At 32.6% G+C, this 20,435-nt stretch overlaps 1 protein-coding gene across 1 annotated transcript in view; it reads right to left on the bottom strand.

Moving 5' to 3' along the window:
* The window catches only part of LOC148950849 (dynein axonemal heavy chain 3-like), a 93,949-nt gene that overhangs the window by 13,175 nt on the left and 60,339 nt on the right, over positions 1–20,435 (bottom strand). The window contains exon 13 of the mRNA XM_089090930.1: positions 1,982–4,762. Coding sequence (XP_088947056.1) covers positions 1,982–4,762 — 2,781 coding nt within the window. The remainder of the gene's footprint in view (positions 1–1,981; positions 4,763–20,435) is intronic.

Raw genomic sequence — 20,435 nt, 5'->3', positions numbered from 1 at the left:
CATAATGGCTGTCTCAAAATTTTAATCCGAAGACTTTAAAAAAAAGGGTGTGGGGGGGCTAGCTATCCTCTAACATTTTTTGTCACTTTAAAAGGGCACTGGAACTTTTAATTTGTGATCAAATAAGCCCCCTCCCTACCTCTAGGATTGGTTAAATACGATTACCCCTGGGAAAAAAAGAACCAACAAATAAACACGCATCCGTGATCTTGCTTCTGGCAAAAGTTGCAAAATTCCACAGTTTTGTAAGTAGGAGCTTCAAACCTCTACAGTAAAGTTCTCTGATATGTTGAACATGATGGTAGGATTTTCATTAAAATCACTTAATTTCTTAGGAGCTTTCCCCCCCCTTTTTTTCAAAAATTGAGCAAATTTTCTCTGGCTCCTAACTTTTGAGGGATAACATTAAATTTTATGAATTTGATATATTCGTAATAAGCATCAAAATGAAATTCTTTTGGTGTATCCGTTATTACCAAGACTCGGTTTCTTATACTTTCGGTTACTATTGAGCCGCATTGCTCTTTACCATAAAATAAAAGTTCAAAATAGGGATAAAATCCTTTTTTAATAGACAGTGTATAGAAATTCACAAAAAATACCAGATATTTCGGTCACATATACAGTGACCGTCATCAGTAGTAAAAACCTGTTTTACTACTGATGACGGTCACTGTATGCGTGACAGAAATATCTGGTATTTTTTGTGAATTTCTATACACTGTCTATAAAAAAGAATTTTATCCCTATTTTGAACTTTTATGTTATCGTCATGGAAAGGCAGTGTGGTCTCCAAAATTATCTACGCATTGCTCTTTATTTATAGTTTGCTACCACGAATTGTCTGATTATTTTAAATATATTTAAATAATAGTCTGTAGAAAGCTTTTCAAACGCTTTGAATAGTATTGTTATTCATACCTACACAGAAGAAGGGGAGGGGTCATCTTTTACAAAAAAAAACTTTTGGAGGAAACTCTCCATGAAAATTGTGAAAATGGTTAGGTCAAAAACTGTTTTTTGGATTCCCTACAGCCTGATAAATATTCTACGTGATACACTTTTTCAAGGATTATTATCATTCAGCAATACTCGAAGCTTTATTTTACGGATATCAAACTTGAACTTTTAGAATATGAATTGAAAGGAGGGGTATCACATCCTCTAGTGTTTAAAGGGATCCTGGCTCAAACAGGTCATACTATTAAACTAAAACTAAAGAGATAATCTTATCAAGAGAAACCAAGATAAAAAAGGAATGAAGTTTGGGTTACAGTATATGTATCAGTAGAATTGGAATTATGCTATTAATTATACAAAATGAAAATTTACAGAACTCATTAATTTTAATTTGCGTACCAAAATCTATTAGCATACAAAATGTGTATAATTTCGAAAAAAAGGATTAAATACCCCCAAAATGGGGTATAATCTTCACAGAAATTATTGGATGAAATACAGCATGTGTGAGAACCTTATATCTACTACCTAAGAAAACTTAAATTTCTTTTTTTTTCAAGACAAAGATGGTCTCACAAGCGTATTGTTATTTTTTTCTGGGGGTAATCCCATCGTACAAGTAGTTTTGGATTACTGAAAGAGTGCTGGTTGAAATAAAAATTCAAAATCTAGTGCCCTTTTTAAGTAAAAAAAGAGATCATACCACAACAAACTACCAATGTGACATTTGTCTGTTGTCGAACAAGAATATTGAATACTATTGGAAGTGTATCTATACTGTCTCAGAAGCTGCGCAAGTGCAAAGTTTGACATACACCTATAACAAAATATGCAGTCTATAAAAAATATTTTCATTAAATAGAGTTAACGGTTATAGAGTGTCACACAGTTACGCATCAGCTATTAGGGTAGAGGCCATGAAATTTTTCAAGAGCAGGAGAGACGTTTAAGGCCCAAAAAATTTACTTTCCAAACAATTTATCTAAGTGTCGCAATGCCATTAAATATAAAACTAAGTTACCTCTCTTTCAGCCTCTACTGATATTGCTTCTTGCTCCAATTTCACCATGAGTACCTCGGTCTCAGCAGAGCGTTTCATAAGAACAGGCTGCAGGGTTTTCATTTCTTGCTGCTGAATTTCAACTTGTAAAGAAGCAGTTTTAAGAAGCTCAAGTCCGAGCAAGTATCTCTCTTTTTCAGCTTCTAAGTACTTTTTTTTCTCTTTTAAGATTCTTATAAATATAGATATGAAGTCAAGGAATGTCCCCAAAGAAGGATTTATTTTATTTTTAAGACCATTGCCACCAGTCTGGAGTTCTGAATTTCTGAAAATTCTAAGAACGGCTAAAATTATTTTGTCTTTAATATCAGGTGACCAGAGGGTGGATAAAGTTGGGTCTAGCTCCTCTATGAGTCGACTTGCAGTAAACAACAAAACAGAATCTTTCCAGGGCTGCCAAAGGTACACAGTAACTCTTGGCAATAGCTGTGGAAACAATTTAATTCCGTTCGAACAGATCCATCCTGATTCTGAACATGTAATTACAATATGAAGGTTCATTTTCACGCGCTCTGTAAAAGAATTGTATAAAGCAGAAGTAGAATCTTCTTCTTCTTCTTCCTGAGATCGTTGGTTTTGAAAAAGCTCAAGAAGCTCCATTTTTTCTTCTTGAGAAAAAAGAAGAGGAATCTCACCGTAGATCATTAGCATTATAATGTGACTTGTGCAAACCACTGGGTCAAATAAATATTTTTCGTTAATCAAAAAGCAGATTTTCTCTCCTCTCGCTCCAGCAAGTCTTAAGAGCAACTTAAGCGTTGACAGCCATTCACTTTCAGACACTGCTGTTCCTTTTTTGATTTCAAACAAATTCATTCTTAGTAAGCAGGCAGAAACTCGTACAGAAGTTTTCTTTCCGTTGTTTGGCTGTCCGATTATTATCATATGACCTTGCTGGTGAATCAAGGCCCTAATAACACTAGAAGCTTGATCTATCAATGCTTCAGAAACTATCAGCTTTATTCTAGCCTCTTCAAGACACTGCTCAATTTTTACTGCGTATTCTTCATAGCTCTCAATTTCTTTATATCCTTTGTCAATACTCTTCACAGAAAATAAAAGTCTTTTAAGAAGCTTATTTGCATCTGAAGGGGGATGTTGTCCTTCAAAGACTGTACAAGGCTCTATCTCTGTTTCTTGATGAAAAATGCTCAGGATTACTGATAGGTGAGCATCACTGACTGGTAATCTAAGAAGAAAAGTTTTTTGTATTTCATGTAGTAAAAGTCGGTGCAATTGCCTGAGATCATCCATATTGTATGCTGATGTTAATGCCTGAATGTCTTTGGAGATGACTAATTGCAGCAGCCGCTTAATATCATTTGGACTAAATGAATATTTCAGAGACTGGCTTTGGAAGTACAAATAAACCGAGTATATGATTCTAGAATAAATACTTGGCAAATACTTCCGTTCACTTATAGAATTCCATTTATTTAGAATAACTGAAGAGCAAATTAATGACAAGTTTTTATCTTCTATATTTTCCATATAGGTGAAATCAAAGAAGCGCAATATTCGTGAATCTATTGCATTCGGTAGCTCCAGTGAGACTATTAAGTTAATGTCAACAAGCTCTACCACTTCACCGTCACAATTCTCGAAGATCATCCCACGGTCCAACCACATTCTCAGCATCTCTAACATTGTTTTATCACCGACCAATGGTGGGTAAATGTTTTGCAAGTCTTCTAGGAAAAAAATGAACCGTTTTCCTAGTGGTGGACCGTAAGTTCCTTTTCTTCTTCTCTCAAGATACGAAATTATTTCTCTCCTTAGGAAATCGAAATTTGTAGCACTTGTAAGCTGAATGATAGCCCATTTATAAGAATCTGAGTTCAGCTGTGAGAGCAAATATCGGACTGCTGTTGATTTGCCCGAATTAGGATTGCCAAATACTAGTAGAGGTCTGTTATTGGCAACACATCTATTAAAGAAGAACTTCAAACGACAAAAAGATGGAATACATACAATAGTGTTTATCACATTATCATCAAATATAGTTTTAAAAGGTGAAATAGATATCCAAGAAATCCATTTTCCTTCTAAATTTTTGTCAATTGTCCAATCGAAAAGCGATCCATTTTCTTGTAAATTAACAGCAAAATTTACAGGTGATAATATTAGAAGTTTTCTTAGATTTTTAGTAAATACGTCAATTTCCTTGAAATGTATACCGATGGTGTATATTGCAGAAAACAAAAAGGAAGAATGGATCCATGTGTCAGTAACAAGTTCATCACTAGCTTTCAGGAGCAAACAATTTTCAAAAAAAGCCAAAAAATTTTGTGCTAATAATAATTCTGGTAGATCTAAATGTCTTAGATCACTGTTTACAGCAAAAGCTAGCAAGGGTTGTAAAACATATTTGAATATGTCTCTTGTTTCGTAAATCTGTTTAAGAAGCATTCCTTGTCTTGGTCTACGGTTTTCAATGGAATCGGAATCTGAGCTTGAATGAGATTTAGCAACTATAGCTAGTTCTCTTTTGAATCTACTTTCCTGTTTTTTACTCTCTTTCCTGCTAGAACAATTGGAGTCAGAACCTTCACTCGAAAAACTGAAGTTAAGCATTTCTTTCGGCTGGAATTTTGAGATTAGGCTGTGTATAAAACTACAGCATAAACTGTTAATACTAATCATATCAGAGGGTATTTTCATATGGTGTAGTCTAGAAGTTGTTCCAGATGGTGCCCCATCAAGTCCAGGTGTTTCGATAAAAAGTTTGATACCACGTTCGGCCTAAAAGTACACAGAATTTTAATAAGAATTTATAAACCGTCAAGTTTTTAGATGGTGCCCCATCAAGTCCAGGTGTTTCGATAAAAAGTTTGATACCACGTTCGGCCTAAAAGTACACAGAATTTTAATAAGAATTTATAAACCGTCAAGTTTTTAGTTTAAATTATAATAGGCCTGACAAGAGTAAAATGCTGTCACCACCAAAACACAGAAAATACCAACATCCATTAAAAATAAATAAAAAGCTTTGACTGTAGTAGTTGCAACAACGCGTTACAAAATACCCTGCAGCAACTGTATATTAGCCTGTCAAAATTAAAAAAGCTTTGCATTAAATGTGCTTAAAAAGTGGTACTGTGAACATACTCGGTTGGTGCTAAATAATGCTTCTAAACAAGAACAGTCCGAAAGAAGATTCCAAGCCACTTCAGCAATAGATACAGCAGGGCTGTGAACCATATATGTTTGTTGGTTATTATCGTCTCTATTTTTTAATTTTTTTTCATTATTTGATAAAAAAAAACTGAGTTCAACTCTAGAGCTTGTGATAAAATTCCGAAAATAAATATTATCACAAACACGTAATGGTGTATTTTGTACAGAATATGTTGTAGTCTAGGTAGGTTAATTAAAGTAACCTAATTGTGATTTATTTTATTTTTAAGTCAGTTCTACACAGAGGTATAACACGAATTTAAACTTCAACCTGCTTTGCAACTTCGGCAAATTAAATTAACAGCTGAAATTATGATGTAAATCTAATTTGAACTCTTTTGGCGCATTTAACGGACTAATTATGCTATCCTGCCGTTTCTCCAAAACGGTAATGAAGTTGACTGCAGCTAATGAGCACAGTTACAATTTTTGAAACTATGCCTCTTGAAGACTTGTATCAGATTTAATTGCATCCTCCGAGTTTCTTAAGGGTTTGATGATAAAGTTGTCTATGCCCTTGTGTTCGCCTTAGCCAGGTGTCTCGTATAAAAAAAAATACAGATTCTGCAAAAAGTATCATCATCAGAAGAATAATAGGGCAGACAGATTAAACGAGTCAGTGAATTCAACTGAAATTTCAAATTTTGTTCCCCAGATGTTGGAAAAGGTTAGGAAAAGTATGGAATCTAGACCCCGGTGCCGCGCCGCCGGATCGACCGAACGCCCCCGACGAGAAGCCCGGTCGAACGCCGCCAAAGTGTCGTACCGCCACCGGCGTGCCACAGGCACGCCACCACCAGCAGAGGCGGCGGCGTTCGGTCGACTTCAAATTAATTTTGCGGCAATTCTTTATTGCGTCAACCGCAAAGTCGGAGCATTTTCTTCTCGTGTGGTTTAATATTTCGATTTGCCTGATTAGAACTCAAGCACGGCTTACATTATTCCCGAATTTTTGAGTATTTTCCCAAAAATCTGTGCGGCACCTCGAAACAAAATTTAGTTCCCCGAATCCCCTAAAATCACGCACTCACGGTGCCACCTTTAACGATTTATCACCAGTGATCTTCCCTGCCAAATATTACTTTGCATACCATAATTCTTCACTACTCTCTTGTTCATTAATTTTTGTCTCTTTTGTTACTTTGCATAAAAACCAGACAGATGCAATATGCAATTGCAAATATTGTAATATACACAGTTCTTCATATGTTGACAAAAAAAGAATCGTCTAAATGAAATGAGTTTGTCATTTCGAATGCAGTTTCCTAATCGCTATTTCTTACATCATTCATAGTCAAGAATTTTATTTTCAAGTTGAATAGAATTATAGTACGCAATCACTACTATACAGCTCCAGTCTTCAGTTGGATTTTGAAATTGACAGCCGAGAGATTGTTTCTACAGCTGAATTCTAAATTTGCATATTTTTTTTTTGCTGTTTTTAGATAAGACTTTCTTAATGTTTAATACTTAATTGTTGAACCCTGATAGAAAATACAATCTTCTTTCTGAAACATTTTTACACCCCCCCCCCCCAAAAAAAACCTTCTATTGAGACAAAATTTAGCCATATAATAAGCAATGTACCATGTTGGGGAATTAAATATTGAACCAGAAGTTACCCAAAAATATGATTCATAAATAAATTGTAAATTATTGCCTATAGGGGGGATAGGGGGCTATCATTTTTAAATGATAATACCTCACTATTTTTTATTGAAAGCAGGGATGCCAAAAAGATAATTATTTTTTCGTTTAAAGTGAAGACAGAAGAAAATGATATCAAATTCCCTGGGAAACCATTGAAACACTTTGATAGACCCAGGGCCCCCCATTAGGACTTGTTCATTGTCTTGGGTATTTTGCGATTTCTCATAGACTACTGGCCTAATTTGGCTTTTGTGTGTGTTCCCTTTTAATTAGATTCTTTGGATCTTATTCGACTCAGTTTTTCAGTAATTTGAGGTATATCTGAATAATTTCGACATTTTGTTGTTGTATTTGTACCCCTTTACTCATACCCTAAAAATTTTTTTCAAGGAACACTAAGCTGTTTAACGTTATTTTGTGTTTACCTAGTTAATTATTAATTAAATTATTTTTCTAATGAAAGCTGAGACGGTATCCTATCAAGGTGGTATCCAGAGGGGGGGGGGGTTAGGGAGGTATTACATTTAAATTATAATATCTCGAATTTTTTTTTATTGAAAGCAGGGATCCCAAAAAGTGTATTTTTTTAATTTAAAGCAGAAGCGGCATCCTATCAAGGTGATATCCCGGGGGGGGGGGTAGTGAGCTATCATATTTAAATGATAATACCTCGATTTTTTTGAAAAGCAGGGCTGCCAAAAGTTATTTTCTTATTTATTTAAAGCAGAGATGGTATCCTATCAAGATGGTATCCAGAGGGGGGGGGGCATAGGGAGTTATTATATTTAAGTGATAGTACCTTGATTATTATTTTTTGAAAGCAGGGATGCCAAAAAGTTGAAAAGTTGACAAAATTAACAAGATTTTCGTGAGTTATACTTGATACAGCACTTGCATGGTTTTGTCGTCCAAAGGGAAAGGGACATATGCGTCCTACCCGTTTTTTCTTATTGATGAAACGGGTTTACTTTGAAAACATTCATTCATAAGTACCATGCAGATTCACACTAAAAAGAATTGGTGTGACGAAAGCGATATCGACATCCCTAACATTGCGCTCGAGTGACACTGGCGCCCTTTGTCCAGTGCCCAAGTTAAATTAAAAGGCCAGGTCTTAATAAAAAGTTTCAATTTGGGAGGTTCAAGGAGGAGTCTTTGACAGTCTTATGACCTCAGGGTACTAAATGTTGCAACGTTCTTAAGTATCTACAGTGGTTTAAAAAATTCGATCACCCCGCAAATGAATATCAAAAATATGCACAAACATAACAAATGTAACATTTTGGAATATTATCACACTTTTTTATAAGCATTGAAGTAAAGCAAAAAAGGATAAATACCCCTAACTACGCTTAAAAGCTATTTTAAAAAGAAACTTTGGATATTTCCATGGAAATGACCATAGCAGAAGCTTTGAGCCTGGGTGGGGATAAAGGAGGTGTCCTTGAGTATTCTGACCACTGGTGACTTATTGTTGCAACTTTCTTAAATTTGGGAATTTTTGTGAGCATTTGAAAATCGAAACTTAAACTCAGTAAATGATTAGAAGCGTCTTAAGGTTCTGTTTGGATTAGAATTGACGAACTAGTATAAAAATCCCAACATCTTCCAGGTGCTACATCAGTCTGCATATTATTTCATTTAGTTACATTTAAAACGGATGAAATTTTCATCGTTTACCTAAGAAAATAGCTGGCACTTCATTTTTCTTCATATCGAATAAACCATTAAGAGTTTTTTGTTTCATTGTAATTGAAAAGTTCTCATGTGAAGTGTTGATCATGTATTTTTCAATTTGATAAATTTACTCCTTTTAGATGCAGTTTATAATTTGATTGATATTAGGTATTTATCTGTTTATAATTTGGAATGAATCCCCAAAAGAAAAAATGAATAATATCCAAAAGAGCAGCCAAAACCAATAAAAAAGCAGCAGTTCAGCCTTAGCCTACATGACATATATTCTATAAAGAAGCCAAAAAAAAAAATTTAAAATCCTTTTTTTTAAATTGTTATTAAAAACCAGTTTTTGATACAAGAAGGCTTTTTAGGAATCCAAAAGAGCAAAAAAAAAAAAAAACAATCAATATCAAAGTCACCCATTTCAACTGTTTTAAAGGTGACAAAACAGATGTAGGCAAAAGGCATTGTGAAAAAATTAAGCTTTCAAGTTCAAACTTATATTCAAAGTTTTTACCCAGATAACTGACGAATTTTGTGATACGGTATTTGAAGTTTTGTATGCAGTAATGCTCGATGAAAAAAACTACTAATTTTGATAATTATTTATGTTAAGAATACTTGGCTAATACATACTTTAAACTACTCGTATTATGCAAGGGTTCTGAAACGTCACAACAATTTCGTTTCTACCAGATTTCTACTTCTCTTGATGAATAACGAAGAAGACCAGTTTCCAGCCAGCGACTTGTGAATTTTGAACTCATGAATAGGCTCGAATCTGTTGTAAATTTAAGCTGTGATTTGAGAAAGACTGATGAAAACATTTATGTTTGCGGTCAACATTGATCGCCCTGGCGGCGCGGCGTGGCGCGCTATTTTTGGCCCCGCCACCGCCGGTCATCCCTCATCGGCGCGGCGCCTGGGTCTGATGGAATCCAAAGGCTCTACAGCGGATGGAGTTTAAAAATTGTATCAAATGTTGACGATTTATCTATAAAGGACACTGTGTAGGTCTGTTTTATAAAGTATCCGTGATGGCAAAAAAAAAAAAAAAAAAAAATCGTAGATTACTCTCTAACGTTAAAGTCAGGGATTCAGTTCGCTTGTCCACGAATATACACAATGTCACAATTTCTCTTCACAATTTTAAATCTTTGCTCGTGGATTGTTTGCTACAAAGAGAAACTTTATACACGGAATTACATTATAATCCCCTTTATATGCGGATAGTCTAAATGCACCTCAATATGTTAAGGTTAATATATTTTTATTTTTGGCACAAAAAGAAACTAGCCAAAACATTCTGTGGTCTGTGAAAATTCTAATTAGAATTCAAAATAAATCAAACGATCGCTCAGGTGTCGAAGTTCTGGTCAGATGCTAGGCAGCACTCGTGCTTGAAGAAAGTAAATGACTGGATGTGTGAGCAAAATGTTTTTAATCTGTTGTCCTGGATAATCACCTGTCAGTAGTACTTCTTTGGCCCACTGAAAAAAGGTGAAATTTAAGGAGCGAAAGCGACTGGGGTGCTACCATTTCGACTAACTGTCACAATCACTAAACGTCATAACATCTAACCGTCAGAACCACTAACCGTAATAACATCTAAAAAAAATTATAAGTTTATATAATAGTAATAAGTATATAATAGTCTAGAAACAAATTTCGGCTGTATATTTGCACATCAGGGGGATGGGGTAAAGCACAGCATATATTTAATACGTAACCATACCTAACCTAGGTACCTTTTCCTCCCTAAACCCCAAAAAACAAAAGATTTAAAATTTTAGATGTTATGACGGTTAGTGGTTCTGAAAGATTTTTTTGTCGATGTTATGACGGGTTTGGTCGATGTCCTGACGTTAGTGCTCCTGACGGTTAGATGTTATGACACCTTCCCAAAGTCACTATCAACTTCTTCGTACAAGTAAAGCAACTCAGACATATTGTATAGCAACACTTGTATAACAGCAGTTTATACAAGTACGAGACTCGAATCGACAGATAAAAGACTCGTATATACAAAAATGGACCTTCTTTGGCCCACTGACGAAAGGAGAAAATTAAGGGGTAAAAGCGACTATCAAGTTCTCCGTAGAAGTATAGCAATCAAAACATATAGAATCCGGTCAAGGAACAAAGAAGTATACGCAAAAAGAAAATTAATAGCAGTTGATACAAGTAAGAGACTCGACTTGACAGATACGAGACTCGTATTAACATGAAGTAGCTGAACATGCTGATTCGGGGTGAGCTGCTGGTTTTATCTTACTGGGATATAGTCAGCAATGTGTAATGGTTGTCTTTTTATGTAAATAGTTTCGCCATTGGTTTTTTGTTGTTTTTTTTAGTTATTGAAGTATTAATTTAAGTTGTTCGTTCGTTTGATGTGTTTTGTTGTTTTCTTTTCATGTTCTCTCCACTCCATTTTTGCTTTTTTGTATTGTTAAAGATGGGTAATAAAATTAATTCATTCATTCATAATATTTTTTAGTACTTTTTGTTCTTGCGAAGAAAAATAATATTCTTCGTTCTTGCTCTGATTATTATCTCGTTGAGAGGTTTTTAAAGGTACTTGACTTGGAATGAAATGTTCAATTTTTGATACGGAATTTCCTTGAAGCTGATGTTGATCAACACTTCAAAACATCTTAGAAAATACCTCAAAACTACTTTAACCTCGGCAGTGGAGGTTCTGGCTTCTCTTGCACCCAGAGCATAATCTTTATTAGCACCCCCACTCCCTATCCCGCACAAAAATTGCATATCAAATTTTAAAAAAAATTTTAATTATTACAAAATTTATTAATTAATTAATAATTTAGTTTTTAATTATTTTTTTAATTTAAGCACTTATTTTAATTATTATTATTTAATATTTTTTATTAATTTTACCAATTAATTAAGAATTTAGTAATTATTTCCATTTATTGACTGCGTCCTCAGTAGTGGTAGTCCTATTGAAATGAAACTTACAAGAAAACTTACACCTGAGGCATGAATATACAGTGCAGTCTGACGAACACATTGCAAAAAGCGACCAAACCTTTTATATTATATACCTATATAGTGATCAAACACGTTTTGAAAGTATAATTGAGATTGTATAACGCAAGCATACTGGTTTTTGAGACACTTTCATCATAACGTTTTTTTTTGTTTTTTTTTTAACCAAAAACTAAAACTTGTCAAATGGCGTATTTAGGAATGATTTTGTAGGAAAAGCTGTCTATCACCCATGTATTATCCACTGTTCCATTTCTTTGAAGTATGTGCTATCAGACTGGTTTCTGATTTTTTGGACAATTGTCTTTAGTCAAGACTAGTTTGTTAGGAATGTGTCGCTAGATAGCATTTGTAGATTGGATCCTATGAAGGTGGAGAAAAAAGAGGTATAGCATTTTCGAATTAGACTATACGAACTATATTAATTTAATAAATGGGAAAATACAGAGCTAGATAGCATTTGTGAATTGGATCGTATTAAGGTGGAGAAAAAAGGCTTAAACTTATAAATGGACAATTGGCTTTAGTCAAGACTAGTTTGTTAGGAGTGTTTTGCCGCTAAGGCTAACCCTAATTGCAAAAAAAGGGTATAGCATTTGCGAATTGGTGATGAGCAGTTAAGGGAACCGCTCGAGCTTGTTAACTCATAGCTTATTTATTTTAAATTTGGAACAATGTGAATCTATGGAAATGGTTAACGATGATAAAATGGTCTTATGACATGAACTAGCTTTACTTCTTCGATGTGTTCTGTATAATACACAAGTGGTGTTTGAAAAGTGTTGTCAATTTAAAATAGAATTTAACGTTATAGTATACTAAAAAGTTGATAATAAGAGAGATGTAGATGGCAAGAAAAGAATTTTAATAATGAAATTCAGAACAAACCTAAGAAATCCTTGCAAATCAATTAGTAAGGCTTATGTGAGTACTAACCATCAAGTAACATAAGCACCAACGACCCTAACCACCAGAGACTTCAACCCCCCAAAGGTCCCTATCCCTAAACTCGAAGGGCACCCCCTCCCTTCCAACTTTTTGGCCCCCTCACCCCATTTTTTTTAAGTTTTTTTTAACTTTTTTTATTATTTTTTTTTAACATGATATATTTTTTTCAACTTTTTTTACATGTCTTCGAATGAGATGAAACATACTTAAAACAAAAAAAAAACCCATTTAATATTTTCCAAACTCAAAATGAGAATGGTATAGACATGTTAGTCATGACCTTTACTATTAGAAAAATAATGTTTGTAGTAGCACTTTTTTTATTGGACTAAAAAAAAATTTTTGGACTTAAAAATTATTCAACTTTTTTTTACGTATCTTAAAATGACATAAAATATGCTTACGGCTCTACCAATTGTACTCTATGCTTGTTCAGAGACACGATGCGGCTTTCCCACTGGTACTTTATGGCGGGTTATCGACACTATCTAGTTTATTGCATGTATTAAATCAGTATTTTTTACGCAGTGGAACGATAAACACATAAGTCATATCTTAAAAAAAAGTGAAGATGGAGCATTTTAATAAAGTTTGTTCACAAGACAATGTTATTGTAGCATTGAATGCCAACAAGGAGGAGTATTTAAACTATGAAACAAGTACAAGTGGTAGCACTATTGGAAATGTTTGCATGCATTGTCATGACAATAAGGAATTAAATTTCTTTGGAGTACCGAAACAATTCAACTCTTTTGTTGGTGGATATGCAAGATTGAGATCTCCAGAGATGATTACAATCAAAAAGAATGCAAATATAAGAATAACCGCTGATGATAGAGGACAATTCATTGCTTCTGTTGCAGGTAACACATTAAGTACTAATACATCCTATCATCAGCTTTCGGGTATTAGCATTCAACGGAAGATCAAAAAAAAAGAAAGGCCTACTCTTCTTCGACTAATATCATAAACCATATCTTGTCTACGTACCGAAACTGTTACCTGTGTGAAAATAATGTGATAATAGACAGTGAAATTGCCAGAACAATAAAAAGGGCCTTGACAGAAATTACACTATGGAATATAAAGATGAATCGGTGAAGAACAAAGTACCAGGAAACGTTACTACCATTGATCAAACAGTCAATGAACCAAATAATACCAAAAACGAAAAGCATATTGAGCCTGTCGATGACACACCAGTAAAAACTGTGTATAACTCAAAATGGAATAATGATTATTCTACTGATTACGACCTAAGAGAAAAAAATAACTACAATATCAAGAGAGAACAAGGTGAACTGTTTTATGGAACAGATTCAAAATGTCCAAAGTTGATCATTGATATTAATAATGTATCATAATATATTTTTGTATTAATATTCTACATAGCTTTATTTCATTAAAAATATATTATGTAGTGCATTGTTATTTGTTCAATATTTTTAGAGTAAGCTAGCATATAAAACGTTTAGAATGTCTATTAAAATATCGGAGTCGGAGATGTAAGAAAAGGAATTTGTATACATTTTATTGTCAGACACATGGGATAACATTGACAAAATCTAGGTATCAGAATGAATAAATTCATTATTAACAACAGATGTTGGATATGTCATTATGAAAAAATTGTAAGTAAGTAAGTAACAAACTCTTTCTTCAATTCACCTCTTGGATACACAATACAGAAATTTAATTCAGGAAATTATGAAAAAAATCAAACAAATTCTTTATAAACATTCTTTATCGATTGAATTCGCTTCCATCAACATACTTTGTCAGATACATCGAATAAAATTGACAAAATGTAAATATCAGAGTGAATAAATACTTTATCAACATCCTTTATCGGATATGTCGGATAAAATTGATAAAATCTAAGTATCAGAGTGATTAAAATCTAAGTATCAGAGTGATTAAATTCCAAATCAACATCCCTTTCTCGAATACATGGGATAAAATTTACTAAATCTAAGTATCGGAGTAAATAAATGCTTTATCAATATCATTTGTCAGGTATATCGGATAAAATTGACAAAATCTAAGTATCAGATTGATTAAATTCTGTATCAACTTCCAATTCTCGAATGCATGAGATAGAATTAACAATATCTAAACATCAGAGTGAATAATTTTTTTATTAAAATATTTAGTGAGAAACAAAAAATACAATTGAAGAAATTTAAGTATTAGAGATAATAATACCCGTATAAACATCATTTGTTTGGAATATTGGATGACAGTAACAAGATCTAAGTGTCAGAGTGAATAATTTTTTTTTATCAGCACCTTTTGTCAGAGACATCAAATATAATTGACAAAATCTAAGTATCAGAGTGAATAAATGCATTATCAACATCATTTGTCAGGTATATCGGATAAAATTGTCAAAATCTAAGTGTCAGATCGATTAAACTCTATATCAACATCCATTTCTCGAATGCATGAGAAAAAATTGACAAAATCTAATTGTCAGAGTGAATAAATTTTTTTATCAACATCTTTTGTCAGATACAACGAATATAATTTACAAAATCTAAATATCAGATAGATTAAACGCTGTATCAGCATCCTTTGTCGGATGTGCTGGATAAAATTGTCAGAGGGAATAAATTTTTTTTATCAACATCTTTTGTCAAATACATCAAAAATAATTGACCAAATGTAAGTATTAGAGTGATTAAATGCTGTATCAGCATCTTTTGTCGGATATCTCGGATAAAATCTAAGCATCAGAGTGATTAAATTCTATATCAACACCCATTTCTCGGATACATGGAAAAAAAATTGACAAAAGCTAAGTATCCGAGTGAATAATTTTTTTCTTTTATCAACATCTTTTGTCAGATACAACAAATATAATTAACAAAATCCAAATATCAGATTGATTAAATTCTATATCAGCATCCTTTGTCGGATATGCTGGATAAAATTGACAAAAGCTAAGTGTCAGAGTGAATAATTTTTTTTGTGAATATCTTTCGTCAGATACATCAAATATAATTGACCAAACATAAGTATCAGAGTGAATATATGCTTTATCAGCCTCCATTATTGGATATCTCGGATCAAATCTAAGCATAAGAGTGATTGAATTCTATATTTCTCGAATACATGGGATAAAATTGACAAAATCTAAGCATAAGAGTGAATAAAATTTTTTATCAACATCTTTTGTCAGATACAACGAATATAATTAACAAAATCTAAATATCAGATTGATTAAATTCTAAATCAGCATCCTTTGTCGGATATGCAGGATAAAACTGACAAAACCTAAGTGTCAGAGTAAATAAATATTTTTTATCAACATCTTTTGTCAAATACATCAAATATAATTGACAGAATCTAAATATCAGAGTGATTAAATGCTTTATCAGCATCCTTTGTCGAATATCTCGGATAAAATATAAGTATCAGAGTGATTAAATTCTATATCAACATCTTTTTTCCGATACAACGAATATAATTGACAAAATCTAAATATCAGAGTGAATAAATACTTTATCAACATCCTTTATCGGATATATAGGATAAGATTGACAAAATCTAAGTATCAGATTGATTAAATTCCATATCAGCATCCCTTTCTCGGACACAAGAGATAAAATTGACAAAATCTAAGTATCAGTGTGAATAAACGGTTTATCAAAATCCTTTAAATGCATTATCAACATCATTTGTCGGCTATATCGGATAAAACTGACAAAATCAAAGTATTAGATTGATTAAATTCTATATCAACATCCCTTTCTCGAATACATAGGATAAAATTGACAGACTCTAAGTGTTGGAGTGAATATTTTTATTTTTATCGACATCCTTTGTCAGATACATCGAATAAAATTTGACAAAATCTAAATATCAGAGTGAATAAATGCTTTAACAACATCCTTTATCGGATATGTCGGATAAAATTGACAAAATCTAAGTGTCAGAGTGACTAAATTCTATATCAACATCCTTATCTCGGATACATAGGATAAAATTGACAAAATCTATGTGTTAGAGTGAATAATTTTTTTTTATCAGCATCCTTTGGCAGATACATTGGATAAAATTAAAAAAATCTAAGTGTCAAAGTGTGAATAAATTCTTTATCGGAATCCCTTGTCAGATATGTTGAATAAAATTGACAAAATCTAAGTATCAGAGCGACTAAATGCTTCATCACAATCCTTTGTCTGATATGTTGGATAAAATTGACAAAATCTAAGTGTCAGAGTATGAATAACTACTTTATGAGCATTCTTTGTCGGACATGTTGAATAAAATTGACAAAATCTAAGTATCAGATTGAATAAATGCTTTATGAACACCATTTGTCGAATCTGTCTGATAACATTGACAAAATCTAAGTACCAGAGTGAATAAATGTATTATCAACATCATTTGTCAGGTATATCAGATAAAATTGACAAACTCTAAGTACCAGATTGAATAAATTCAATATCAACATCCTTTGTCGGGTATATGAGATAAAACTGACAAAATCTAAGTATCAGATTGAAAAAATGCTTTATCAACATCCTTTTCTCGGATACAGGGGATAAAATTGACAAAATCTAAATGCCAAAGTGAATAAATTCATTATCAACATCCTTTGTCAGATATGTCGGATACAATTGACAGAATCTAAGTATCAGAGTGATTAAATTATATATCAACATCCCTTTCTCGGATACATGGGATAAAGTTGACAAAAATCTAAGTATCAGAATGAATAAATTCATTATCAACATCCTTTGTCGGATATGTCGGATAAAACTGACAGAATATAAGTATCAGAGCGATTAGACTCCATATCAACATCCCTTTCTCGGATACATGGGATAAAATTGACAAAATCTAAGTATCAGAGTGAATAAATGCTTTATCAACATCTTTTAAATGCATTATCAACATCATTTGTCGGCTATATCGGATAAAATTGACAAAATCTAAGTATCAGATTGATTAAATTCTATATCAACATCCTTGTCTCGAATAAATGGGATAAACTTGACAAAATATAAGTATCAGAGCTATTAATTCTATATCAACATCACTTTTAAGATACATGGGATAAAATTGACAAAATCTAAGTATCAGATTGAATAAATGTTTTATCAATATCCCTTAAATGCATTATCAACATCACATGTCAGATACATCGGATAAAATTGACAAAATCTAAGTACCAGAAAGAATAAATTCGTTTTCAAAGTTTTTTTATCGGATACATCAGATAACAGTCATAAAATCCAAGTTCTATTCATTTTGACTTCATGCATCGTTACGTTGAATTTAGGTTAGACTGGTTATAGATGGCAGCACACCCGCTCAGACACACAGTCATAGTGAGTGGGATATTCAAAAAGTTGAGTTAATTTAGGTTCACTTAGAGTGGTAATGACTTTATCATGTGCACACACTTTCTTCGAATAATTCATTTTCACTTCTTTTTTAAAAGTATGGTAACGGTGTTTATCCCTCTAATGGGAAAAAATTATTGATTTAATATGCGCAATAAACTAGATAGTCTCAATAACCTATCATGGAGTACCACTGGGAAAGCAAATCGGAAATATCAAAACCATGGGTTAGGTTACGTTAGCTTATGTGTGCGCACGTAAGCTAACCTAACCTATGGTTTTGATATTTCCAAGTTGTATCAATTATATTTGATGCATCTGACAAAAGGTGTTGATAAAAAAAATTTATTCACTCTGACACTTAGATTTTGTCAATTTTATCCAACATATCTGACAAAGGATGCTGATATAGCATTTATTCACTCTGATACTTAGATTTTGTCAATTTAGTTCGTTGTATCTCACATAAGATGTTAATAAAAAAAAAATATTTCCTTTGAAGCATAGCTATTTTAGATTTTATCTTATTTATTTGAGAAATAGTTGTTGATATTAAATTGTATAAATCTAATACTTAGATTTTGTAAATTTTATCCGATATACCCGACAAAGGATGTTGATAAAGCATTTATTCACACTGATGCTTAGACTTTGTTAATTTTATCCCATGTATCTGAGAAAGAGATGTTGATATAGAATTTAATCACTCTGATACTTAGATTTTAATCACTCTGATACTTAGATTTTGTCAATTTTATCCGACATATCGGATAAAGGATGTTGATAAAGTATTTAATCACTCAGATACTTACATTTGGTCAATTTTGATTAATTCTTCTGACATAGGATATTGATCGAAGCGAATTGAATTGATGAAGAATTTCAATAAAGAGCTTTTTCAATTTTTTTCATAATTTCCTGAATTAAATTTCTGTATTGTTTATCCAAGAGGTGAATTCAAGAAAGAGTTTGTTACTTACAATTTTTTCATAATGACATATCCAACAGCTGATGTTAATAATGAATTTATTCATTCTGATACCTAGATTTTGTCAATGTTATCCCATGTGTCTGACAATAGATGTGTGCAAGTTACTTTTCTTATATCTCCGATGTTTTAATAGACATTCTAAACGTTTGATATGCTAGCTTACTCTAAAAATAATGAACATATAACAATGTAATGCATAATATATTTTTATTGTAGAATATTAATACAAAAATATGTTATGATACATTATTAATATCAATGATCAACTTTGGACATTTTGAAACTGCTCCATAAAATAGTTCACCATGTTCTCTCTTGATATTATAGTTATTGTCTTCTCTTAGTTCGTAATCAGTAGAAAAATCATTATTCCATTTTGAGTCATACACAATTTTTACTGGTGTGTCATCGACAGGCTCAATATGCTTTTTGTCTATGGTATTATTTGGTTCACTGACTAATTTATCAATGGCAGTAACGTTTCCTGGTACTTTGTTTTTCACCGATTCATCTTTATGTTCCATAGTGATATTTTCTGCCAATTCCCTTTTTATTTTTCTGGCAAATTCACTGTCTATTATCACATTATTTTTACAAAGTTAACTGTTTCGGCACGTAGACAAGATATGGTTTATTATATTAGTAGAAGAGTAGGCCTCTTTTTTTTATCTTCCGTTGAATGCTAATACCCGAAAGCTGACGATAGGATGTATCAGTAGGTAATGTGTTACCTGCAACGGTATCAAGGAGTTGTCCTCTATCATCAACGATTATTTTTATGTGGGCATTCTCTTTGAGTGTAATCATCTCTGGAGATCTCAATCTTGGATATCCACCAACATAAGAGTTGAACTTTTTCAGTACTCCAAAGAAATTTAATTCCTTACTGTCATGACAATGCATGCATACATGTCCAATAGTGCTACCACTTGTACTTGTTTCATAGTTTAAATACTTCTCTTTGTCGGCATTCAATGCTACAATAACCTTTTCATGTGAACACACTTTATTAAAATGCTCCATCTTCACTTTTTACAAGATATGACTTATGTGTTTATCGTTCCACTGCGTAAAAAATACTGATTTAATACATGCAATAAACCAGATAGTGTCTATAACCCGCCATAAAGTACTAGTGGGAAAGCCGCATCGTGTCTCTGAGAAAGCATAGAGTACAAGTTTTAGAGCCGTAAGCATATTTTATGTCATTTTAAGATACGTAAAAAAAAGTTGAATAATTTCGAAGTCCAAAAAAATTTTTTAGTCCAATAAAAAAAAGTGCTACTACAAACATTATTTTTCTAATAGTAAAGGTCATGACTAATATGTCTATACCATTCTCATTTTGAGTTTGGAAAATATTTAATGTGATTTTGTTTAGTTTTAAGTGTTTCATCTCATTCGAAGAAATGTAAAAAAAAAGTTGAAAAAATATTTCATGTTAAAAAATAATAATAAAAAAAAGTTAAAAAAAAAACTTCAAAAAAAATCAAAAAATGGGGGGAAGGGCCAAAAACTTGGTGGGGAGGGGGCGCCCTTCGAGTTCGGGGATAGGGGACCTTTGGGGGGTTGAGGTCTCTGGTGGTTTGAGTCGTTGGTGCTTATG

Source organism: Artemia sp. Qi Xiang Cuo, chromosome 6 (assembly GCF_049724085.1).
Source record: "Artemia sp. Qi Xiang Cuo chromosome 6, ASM4972408v1, whole genome shotgun sequence".
NCBI classification, from domain to species: domain Eukaryota; kingdom Metazoa; phylum Arthropoda; class Branchiopoda; order Anostraca; family Artemiidae; genus Artemia; species Artemia sp. Qi Xiang Cuo.
The sequence above is the reverse complement of the archived record's forward strand: the minus strand, read 5'-3'. Positions and strand labels throughout refer to the sequence as shown.